We start from the raw sequence: 11,918 nt of genomic DNA, 5'->3' as shown, positions 1-11,918 counted from the left end.
GCGTGTGCTCGCGTGCGCGTGTGCTCGCGTGCGCGTGTGCTCGCGTGCGCGTGTGCTCGCGTGCGCGTGTGCTCGCGTGCGTGTGTCTCCGTGTCGCTGAGTGTAGATGTATGTGTGTGTTTGCGTACACGGGTGTGTGTGTTTGTGGATACATACATACGCGTGAGTCTGTATGTGCGGATATATATATATATATACACGTGTGCGCGTATATAAATACACTTGTTTTAGCACATAATATACATACTTTCACTTGACACATATACACACACTTTATGCATACACACACACACTCACACACACACACACACACACACATATATATGTATATATATATATATATATGTTCCACCTAACTCCTAACACCTCATCCGTTTCTTTCTTCTCTTTTCAACCATTTTTTTTTCCTCTTTTCACACTCATTTACTTTTCTTCTTTTTCACTGTTCTTCTGAGGAAGGAGAAACGTTTGAAACGCTAAGCTTTTCCTTTCCTTTCCTTTCTGAGCGTTAGACTAATACAATATTTGTTCAAATTTGTCGCGCCACTGTTGTCTTTTTTTCTTTTTTTTTTCTTCATCGCGTTCGCAATACATATGTACATACATACATACATACATACAAACATACATACATACATACATACATATAAATATGTATGTATATGCATTAATACAAACGACTTTGCTAAATTAAATGTTAGATTATTAGATAATTCAATTACTTAATCAAATCTATGTGGGCTTGTCCACTTAACTACATGAACGAAAACAAATAATTTTGGTTCATTGCATAATAGAACTGCGATTTTTTCCCTGGACAAATAGTGAATATTTTATTTGGTATGAATAGGATATTCTGGAATCTTCCATTTCATAAGGTACAGTGACAGTAAATCGTTATTTCATGCTTTACAAACCACCAATGCTAAATGAGTTTAATCAATTAAGTTCATTGGAATGAATCATAATTATCGAAGTCCAGCTTCCTTTCTTTTATCATATTTGTAGTTGTACAAAATGCATATCAGCAAAAAATATAATCTTCACTGTCTTTTCTCTTTTATCTGTTACTTGTTACAATCAGTGGACTGCGCCCATGCTTAAGCACCGCATTGACGGGTTTTAGTCGAACAAATCGCCCCCTATACTTATGTTTATTTTTTAAAAAATGTTTTAAGGCTGATGCTCAGTCTCACGGCTCCTCTTGCCGAACTGCTAAGGCGGGGACATAAACAAACCAACAACGGTTATCAAACAATGTTGGGGGCAGAGAGATGAACTTAGGTACAAAGATACACGGCACACAGATCGATACACACACACACACACACACTTATAGATATATATATATATATATATATATATTATATGCACATACACAATGAGCTTTCACTCAGTTTCTGCCCACCAAATTAATTCACTCACAAGACATTGGTCGACCTGAAGTTATAGTAAAAGCTCAAGGCGCAGTGCAGTGGGACTGAACCTGATACTACGTGGTTGCAAATCGAGTTTCTTAACCACACAACTATGTCTGCACCTATGTATATAAAATTTATTCCTAAAAAATAGTTTTAAACTAAGTATTGAAATGGACGCTATTAAGTTGTTTTCCTGACCTAGCAGAAATCATTGGCGCGTCGGACAAAATGCTTAGCATTAGTTCTTCCGGTTCCCTACGATCTGTGTTCAAATCCTGCCGAATTCAACTTTGCCTTTCATCTCTTTGCCTTTTATCGAGCTCGATAGAATAAAATATCAGCTAATCACTGTGAATCGATATAATTCAACTAACGGTCTCCCTTCTCCCAAAAACGTACTGGCCTTGTGCCAAAAATTGAAACTGCTATCAATTAGATTAATCTCTGATTGGCTGATTTTTTTTCTTAATGGCATGGCCCTAGTTATTATAAATATCTTAGAATATGTGAATGTCTATTGTCGGAACACATGAATTTAAATAATCTTGGATAATACAAATTGATAAATATCAAAGAAAGTCGATAAACTTCATACGAGAGAAGTCAAATGGTAGTTATATCGATGCATATCAATATAAAATAAAAATAACTCGGAATGGGTAGAAGTTATGTATGCACAAGAGTTGTAAATTAAACGAACGTTTTATTTTTGTTTTATGATATAATTTATACGAAAGGAGGAGTTTTTTAAAAAATTGATAGGAACAACGAACAGAAGGAAGGAGAATCAGGATAGAGAGAAAGAGAGTGAAAGAGAGGACGAAGGGGACAGAGAAAGCAAGGAAAGGACGAGAGAAAAAATAAAAGAAAGAAAGGAAGAAAAATTGGGATCAATTGTCCATCTTTGTAGTAAAGGATGACGATTTGGGTGTACTTAAAGCTTATAGTCCAAAATAGCTTAAAGAGGCTAATAAAGAAGAAAAGTAATTGATGAGACTGAGTGTAGTAGATGTCACAGATGTGTGACGGGATGGCTGCATAAAGGATGTGAATAACTGATGGAGGTATCTGTACATGAATTCGGTGGAAAGTTTACATACAGAGACGATGGGTCACAAGAGGTACTATTCAAATGTATCTGAGGAGGGAGGAAGAAGATGGTCATAGGGTAGCTTAAGTTAGAAGCAGAGTACTGTTGCAGCAAGAGGAAAGCTATTCTATCAATGAATCTGCAGAGAAGGCCACTATGTGACTTTGAATAGAGAGGGTAGACCAATGGTTTGTTGTTATTGGGTGGATACAAGCTGGGACTTGATCAACCCCGGCTGGATCAACTGGTCGAAGAAGTCTGATGTTGAAAGATCCGAAATTATCTGAGACCCCAGAAACATCACTGACGATACATCCACAAGATGTATCTTAAACCAATACACACACACACGTATATATATGAGTGTGTGTGTGTGTGTGTGTATGTATGTATGTATGTATGTATGTATGTATGTATATATATATATATATATATATATATACACACACACAAATTTGAGTCAAAAGTTTCTTCGTATTTCAATCTTTATTAGTTCAAACAAATCACATGCGAAAAGTGTTTATTCATCAAAATATATCCAGTCATATTCTATTGTCTTTTGCCTTTGTTGTACTAGAAGCTCAATACCATGTTTATTGCATTTGACTGGTTTAGGAGCGAAAATCTCACTGCACCCGTTTTCAAACTCATCAGCACTATTGAGCCTCCGTCCGTGCAGTAAATAAGCCATGACTCGGTAAAAGTGGCAATCTGATAGTACATGGTCTGGACTATAGGCAGGATGAAGCAGTACCTCTATCCCTCTAGTTCCTCAAGTTTGCACTTTGTCACATTGGCTGTCTGTACTGGGGCATTATCATGCTGTAGAAGTGCATGTATGCAGTCGGCCAGTCCTGGGTAGCTGGCTTTCAAACTATCATATATTCGCTGTAGTTGTTGAATATGAAGCTTAGCGTTCACAGCATGAACGTCTGGGACAAATTCAAAGGGCAACACTCCATCGAAATTCCACCAAACACACAACATGACATTCTGGTTCAAACAGGTTCTGAAGCCTGGCCGGAACGACGCCACTGATTTCTCTAATTATGTTTACGAAAATAGATCCATTTTTCATCCCCAGTTACAATTCGACGCCAAAAACGGGCGTCTCAAGGATTTGCCAACAATTGTTTGCAAACGTTCACGTCATTGAGCCTTATCATTGGTCAGTTCATGAGCAGCTTCTTGACGGCATCTGCTCACAAGGCCGGGCTTATGAAGGTGTCAAATGATGGTGATTTGTGAAGGACCAAATTCTGATGACAATGCAGGAGTGCTTGTATTTAGCTGTTGTTCAACCATTTCAAACAAGATTACATCTTCCGTAACAGAAGATTTTTCTGTCCTTGGTTTTTCTTCAAGTCTGATGTCACCTTCCTTGAAACGTCTGAACCAGTTTTGTGTCACATGTTCATTGACAGTTCCTGGGACTTCCACCTTATTAATTTCTTTTACCACTCCCTTTCACTCAGCCCTTTTTCATACTGGTAGCGTAAAATGACTCTAATTGCAATTTTTTCACCACTCATTATCAAAGGTGTAAAGTAAATAATAAACAATTAATGCTTATATGTTATATATGAAAATAAAGAACAAACAATTTAGCATCGACTGGACAAGTATCAAATTAATGATATAACATGGAAATACAAGCTTCCAAAAATCAACTGTGAAAATCTGAGAAAACTGTTTACTCAACCAGGTATATGTGTGTGTGTTTGAGAGAGAGGGGGTGGAGAGGGATGGGTAGAGTGCGCGCGTTTATATATATAACAATCAATAATATGTACGAAGAAAATCATATCTGTTTTAGATCACACCTTAAAAATCAAACAGTTATTTCAATTGCATTTTAATAATATTATGTATATATATATATATATATATATATATAATTGAAACAATTGTTGGATTTTTAAGGTGTGATCTACAATAAAGATATGATTTTTTTTCGTACATATTATTGATTATTGTTAATACACTGGATTTCTTAAAATTCTGTATAAGGATTGTTGGAGTTACCTGCGATACATGAGGACTTTTTACCTGGCATTTGTATTCTACATCCATTTACTGGTATCTTACTCGTTGGAAATTTTAACTTATACCTTTATACTGCGTGCTTACTTGATATCTATTAAGATTTTTAAATCCCATTTTATTCTTCTAAATATATATGTATGTGTGTGTGTGTGTGTGTGTGTGTGTGTATGTGTGTGTATATGTATAAACTTACATCGTGTAGGTGTAAAAATAAAATAAATACGCCATTTCAAAGCCTAGCCAAGCTCATGGGCCCGGTTTCCCGGTTTCAATGGCGTATGTGTTCCCCAGCTCGACGGGACGCCAGTCCATCGCAGCGTTACTCATTTAAGCCAGCTGAGTGGACTGGAGCAACGTGAAATGAAGTGTTTTGCTCAAGAACACAACGCGTCGCCCGGTCCAGGAATCGAAACCACAATCTTACGATCATGATGCTGACACCCTAACCACTAAGACACGCGCCTCCACCGTGTAGTATATCCGAAATTCGCTTCACAACCTCTAGGTTCCTAGTTTCGATACCACCGCGTGGCAGGCTGTTTTCATTTTCTCTAACCTCGAGTTAATCCCTTTCTTGTAAGTGAATTTGGGCGGACGGAAACTATATAGCAACCTATCGGGTAATGTGTATCTGTAATTGAAATGGTATTAGCTTTTTACATACTGTGTCACATTGATTCTGATTCTACTTAAGAATTACGTTAAAGATAAATGTTCTGTGAAATGTTCGACCACTTACACATTAATTCAGGAGTAGATTTTTCAATTGATTAAGAACTTGAACCCTTATCGTTGAACGACGAAATCTACCACTACGAATTACTCTGTAAAAGAGTTGTGGTAATCATTTAAAGCACACATATATACAGTTACATTAAATTTGTTTCATTGCTGGTTCGTGACCTACGGGCAGCTTTCGACTTTTTCTATCCAAAAGGTGCTTTTCAACCTAATATTTACATGCTATCATTTATGGCGATTTTCTGGGAGAATCGTTAGCACGCCGGGCAAAATGCTTAGTGGCATTTCGTCCGTCCTTACGTACTGAGACGGACTTTGCCTTTCCTCCTTTCGGGGTTGGTCGATAAATCAAGTACCAATGAAACACTGGGGTCGATATAATTGACTAGTCCTCTCCCCAAAAATTTCAGGCCTTGTGCCTATAGTAGTAAGGATTATTTCTGGCATTATTTTTTTTTTATTTTTATTTTTTTATTTTATGTAAGGCGGCGGATTAGCAGAATAGTTAATACGCCGGACAAAATGCTTAAGTATTTCGTCAATCTGCCAAGATAGACTTTGGCTTTCATCTTTTCCAAGTCAATAAAATAAGCATCAGTCATGTACTGGAGTAGGTGTAATCGACTAGACCCTTGCCCGGAATTTCTGGCATTGTGCAAAAAATTGAAATCCTTATTTATAACTTTTTTTATGTAAGGCGGCAAGCTGGCTGGATCGTTAGCATGCCGGACAAAAATGCTTAGCGACATTTCTTCGGCGTTTACGCTTTAAGTTCATATTCCACCGAGGAATTTTTTCAGGGTCAATAAAATAAGAACCAGTTGAACTCTGAGGTCGATATAATCTCCCAAAGTTTCAGGAGTTGTACTTATGGTAGAAAGGATTATTTATAGCTTTGTCTGTGAGTCGAAATATTCCAAAAAAGAATTATTTCGTCTTATACCTACCGATAAAATTCTAGAACGTATTTTGACATTTTATACAATAAACTACCAAAATATTATGCTGTAGAGTTTTGTATTAATTTTAATATTACGTGAACGACTGTATGTGACTTGAAACTCTGCATGAGGTGGAATTAAATATTCATATTAGCCGTTTGACTCTCGTTTGTATTACTAAATAGCACTTCTGTTCATTCAGATGCAAATACAGTAACTCATGTGTGTGTATGTGTGTGTGTGTGTGTGTGTGTGTGTGTGTGTGTGTGGTTGTGATGATAATGGTGGTGAATCTCTGTCGTTTGAAGATGAGAGTTAACGCATAAGTGGCTGAGTATTCCATAGACATGTGTAACCGTAACGTAATTTTCGGGCAGAATCAGCGTGATACTATGTATGACAAGGTTGTACCTAGTGAATTACAAGAACAATCTACTTTGTCAGGCTTTTATACAGTTTCTGTCAACCCAATTTCTCTCACTGGGTATGGGTCAACACGAGAATATAGTATATGACATTTGTTCAAAATGCTAGGCAATAAGATCGAACCCTTGCCTCGTAGTTGCTAAGCGAACTTCATAACTATTCGACTATATTGTGCTTGACATATGTGTGTGAATGCATTAGCTTTAAATGTATTAAGCAAGTAAGTACGTGCGTGTGTGTGTGTGTGTGTGTGTGTGTGTGTGTATGTGTGTGTGTGTGTGTGTGATTGAGAGTGTGTATGCGTAGCGCTTGAACATGTTTCTGGAAGATCTGAAAGAAAAGTGGTATTAGTGATTGCTTGTGTGTGTGTACGTGTGTATGTTTGATAGGATTTCAGGCCTATATGTGACACATCACACAATATGTCTTATTCGACGCTAACACTAATCTTCTTCGGAAAATTAGCTAATTTATTGCAAAGCCACGTACCCAACAAATGCATTAAACGTTACGGGACTTTACGCATAAGTTTCAAGCTTAAATTACTAAACACGCATGCGCACGCACAAATACACATGCACACGTACACATATATACACTCACAAATATATATACATACACAAACTCATTGACTGTGCCTGTTTATATGAACGTTTGCGCTTTTGTATGTCTGCGTGTATAGGCATGTATAATTGCATGGTGAACATAGTAACTAGTTAATATATATTCCGAAATGTTATTGTTAAATAAATAATTCAAACAGGCTTTGGAGTCGCTAAGCCGTAGAGCTGAAGATAACGGAGTTTTATATTTATATGAAACGACAGAATTCCATTATTTCTATAATTGCCGTAGTTGTTGCTTAACTCCATGCCAGTTATATTGTTGTTATTTAACCTGAAGTTGACCTTTATAGAACTAAACTACCATAAAAGCTGTCGATTCCAATATCACAGCGTTTCAGATATGAAATCACAGACACACACTCACTCATAAACACACACACACACACACACACACACACACACACACACACACACACACACAAACACACACACACACATACACACACACACACACACGCACGCACACACACATACACACACCATAAACGTATATATATAATATATGCATATATAAGGATATATACACAAATAAAGCTTCTATGCCATTATGCGGGTTACAGTCTAATGATGCTGACTGGTGAACCAGTTTTGGGGATTTGCACGAAGCTGTACCAATATAATGCAGGATAAATATACTAATAATGACAATAATCCTTGGATGGAATATAAATATTTTAATGCATCGCTATGCGGGTTTCCATAGATCACATGTCTCTGAAGATTACAGTGCATATTCCTGAGATGATTACAGCGTAGTCCGTAGTATCCGTGGGCATCGAGAAGAACATCTTCATAGATTCATTCCTTTAGGTGATATAGCATTAATGGATGTTTAACCGTGCATCATTAGATGTGTGTATGTGTGCATGTATAGATATATATGCATACAGTTATATATATATATATATATATATATATATATATATATATATATATATATATATATACTTATATATACGTATATATATACATATGCATAGTTTTATATATATATATATATATATATATATATACAGAGAGAGAGAGATACATACATAAATATACAAGTATGTACATACATGCATACATACATACATATATATGTATATGTTAAATACGTATATGTGTATCAATAGATACAAACATATGTGTGTGTATGTGTATACATATATATATATATACACATATATGTATGTGTGCATGTATGTATGTATGCATGTATGTATGTGTGTATGTATGTATGTATGTACGTCTTTATGTAAGGATGTATATGCATATATTATTGCTGGTAGGCTTTTCTGGTACGTATCAGTTGCCGGGCATGTGTTTAATATGTAACAATTTACATATTAAACATATTGCTAACTTTAGTGACTATTTAAGCAATGTATTTGTTGATAGTCAGTAGGTTGGATGTAGTGCTGAAGAAGGAACAAGAACTCCTGTAGTATGCATATACACCCATCACTTATTGTTTTTTCTTCCGCATTATTTACATAGACGTATTCGTATACGAAACGTCCTAACTTCCAGCGCTGGCTCTGAATTCTATAGAAAATCTGTACAGATAAACTTTAAAATGCATGTATTTGTATGTATATTGTCATAAATCTAAAAACAGTTGTTTATACATTTTGAAAAACAAAATTAACAATTATTTCAACTTTATTTAATTGGATCATATAAAAGAAAAAAATTATTGAAGTAAACCTCGTTCAACAGACGATTTGTGAGTCAGAATAGTAATTCTGATTCAAGGTATAAGCAAATAGCATTTGCAAATGGTATTCCTATGTCTTCAAAATCACATCATGCTTTGTGTAAAATGTTGGAAATGGTAAATCTCAAGAATGAACCTGCTGCAATGTGTAAATAATTTTCCTTATCTTTTTCTCTTCATAAACGGATTCTACCGTGTATAGAACTAAAGAATTTTAACTCTTTGCCTGTCCAAAGCATTTTCATAAGTTTGTCCTTTTAGTTAACCCATGTTTCATACGTTCTGAGTAATTATAAAGCTTTCTCTTCATAAGTCCCAAATTACTCTGGTGCATGGAAAAATTGGGAATCTGTATCATATGCATATATGATACATGGATACCAGGGAATTATCTCCTGTGCATCACATGTGATATACAGGACAGGCAGAGGGTTAATGTAGATCTCTGTCGTACGTCGATGAAGAGTGAAATAGTCAATCAAAATATCAAAATATTCAATCGACCAAACATGCTCATGAATTAACATTTAAGTGGCTGAACATTCCATAGATACCTGTACCATTAACGTAATTCTAGAGTACGTGACAAGACTGTACCATTAGAATTACTGGTACAATCCAGCCGTCTACCCTATTTCCCTCACAAGATACGGGTCGAAAAAAATAAATGGCATTAGCCTAACATGGTATGCAATGAGATCGATCTAGATATCTCGTGGTTGGGAAAGGAAGTTCCTAACCAGCTATATTACGCTTACGAAAGACTTTATAACAACGCAGAGCAAACATAAAACATCTATCAATAACACGTGTTTTCACGGTTTGCTTGAACGGCAATCGCTTACCTGCAAAGGTCATGAACCCTTCCTTGTCTCACAAATTCCTGTATAAAAAATAAAAGTTTATCTGCAATGTTTGTTGTTGTTGTTGTCGTTGTTTCTGTAATTTTCTTATTTACTATTTTCAGACAGTGAATATATATCCAAATCCAGAATGAGTTTAACAATTCTCACAGTACTGCTTGCATTAGAAGCTTGCATGATGTCAACGGCGGAAGCGATTAGACCAAATTCCAATGACATCAGTCCTGTAGATGCTTGTCTTTATTACTGCAGTGAATGTTACAAGGACGATGTAAGAAATTTCAATATCTATTAATATAATTGACAGTATTGCTTCCATCTGTTTGTCCATCCCCATAAAGAAATGTATCTTTGAAATTATTGGATTTATCTCCCTTGGTTATTATATGTAAACTAGAGAGTTAATTGTCAAAGTTAATGTTGGGAATATACTTTCGCTACTGTTAGTAACATCGAACAATGTTACATATGTAATTAACTGGTAAACAGTATCATTGTTATCAATAACCTATATTTGGAACAAAAATGTAAATCAGGAATTTGTTTAAATTTTATTTTAGTTTAATAGATAGATTTAGGAGAATATTGTAGTTCGCTTGAAGCATTGTGTATTGTTTGTAAAGAATAAAAAGTTTAGAATGGTACAACAATGCACTATAAAACAAAAAAAATGGACTATATACCTGTTGTAATATGGTTATCTATAGTCCGATGACATTTCGGAATTACAATTCCTTCTTCAGATCTTCTTAGCTGGAGTCTCTGCTATAAACTGTTTTCCAACGGTTTTCTTTTTCAATATATATTTAATTTAAATAGATTTAATTTGGAAATTAGTATTCACTTCAGTATTTTGTATAAAAACCATGAAATTTGAAAAAAGTAAAATTATAACTGCTACATTTATATCTAAAATTACCTGTGAGTTCAAATGTCATCGAAATTGCAAATACCAGTTGTTGTTGTTATGTAGCACAAGATTGGTCCGAATCAAGCAAGCCAATGATCAGAAGCATTCCAACCATGACTATTCCATCTAATTTTTAGAATGTGTAGATAGTGTATTTAAGACTACACTATCTTATGTACCCTTCCTTTTCTAAGAGGACTGATGGAGTCTGAGAGACATTTGGCTGCAACTTCTAGCAGAGATACCGATCGTAGAGAGGCCCTGGCATTAGTTCGATACAATAAAACTGAAGTAACAGCATCTGATTTAAATCGATTATGCCTCTCCTCTCTCTCTCTCTATCTCTCTCTCTCTCTCTCTCTCTCTCTCTCTCTCTCTCTCTCTCTCTCTCTCTCTCTCTCTCTGTATATATATATATATATATATATACATACACATATAGTAATAGATAGATAGATAGATAGATAGATAGATAGATAGATAGATAGATAGATAGATAGATAGATAGATAGATAGATAGATATGTCTTTCTCTCTCCTCTAAAGATTTTAGGCTGCGTGCTTGAGACAATAATTAATACATTCCACACTGGACAATCGAACAAATACCGAGATTAACATTAGGATGATTGAGAAAAAAAAATAATTCCATAAGAAATTAATTAATATAGAATAGAGATATGGAAGCTGAATATAAAGAGAAAATATTACAGTGATTTTAAAACGAGTGTAATTTGAATATTAAAATGGAAATATATAATTAGATATTAGTCGCAGATATAGCTGTGTGGTTAAGAAGTTCGCATCGAAACCACGAAATTTCGGGTTAAGTTTCATTGCGTAGCACTTTGGGTCGGTACCTTCTGATATAGCCTCGGCCGGACTAATTAACGCTTTCTAAGTGAATTTGGTAGGTGGAAACTGTGTGGAATTCATTCGTGTATGTGTTTACATACACACACACACATACATATATACATACATATTTTTACATATGTTGGATTCTATCAATATAAGAGATATTACGGAGCTTATTCATTCCTGGAGTGGAAACTGGGTCCACGGTCTGTCACTGAACAGGGTGTTTCATTCTTCCGCTGCTTAATGTTTCGCACCAGTCATCAGAGCTCCATGAAGGCGCGTAGTCTAGTTGTAT

General features: G+C 35.5%; 1 protein-coding gene across 2 annotated transcripts in view; it reads left to right on the top strand.

The window, feature by feature from the left end:
- The window catches only part of LOC106870833 (uncharacterized), a 44,811-nt gene that overhangs the window by 25,386 nt on the left and 7,507 nt on the right, over positions 1 to 11,918 (top strand). For both annotated transcript variants that reach the window (XR_001409584.2, XM_052971784.1), the window contains one exon: positions 9,958 to 10,124. Coding sequence is in view for 1 of the 2 variants with exons in the window: in XM_052971784.1 (XP_052827744.1) it covers positions 9,958 to 10,124 (167 nt within the window). In the remaining variant the exon portion in view is untranslated. The remainder of the gene's footprint in view (positions 1 to 9,957; positions 10,125 to 11,918) is intronic.

Source organism: Octopus bimaculoides, chromosome 11 (genome assembly GCF_001194135.2).
Source record: "Octopus bimaculoides isolate UCB-OBI-ISO-001 chromosome 11, ASM119413v2, whole genome shotgun sequence".
NCBI lineage: Eukaryota > Metazoa > Mollusca > Cephalopoda > Octopoda > Octopodidae > Octopus > Octopus bimaculoides.
Note: the sequence above shows the minus strand (reverse complement) of the source record. Positions and strands in the feature narration are given on the sequence as shown.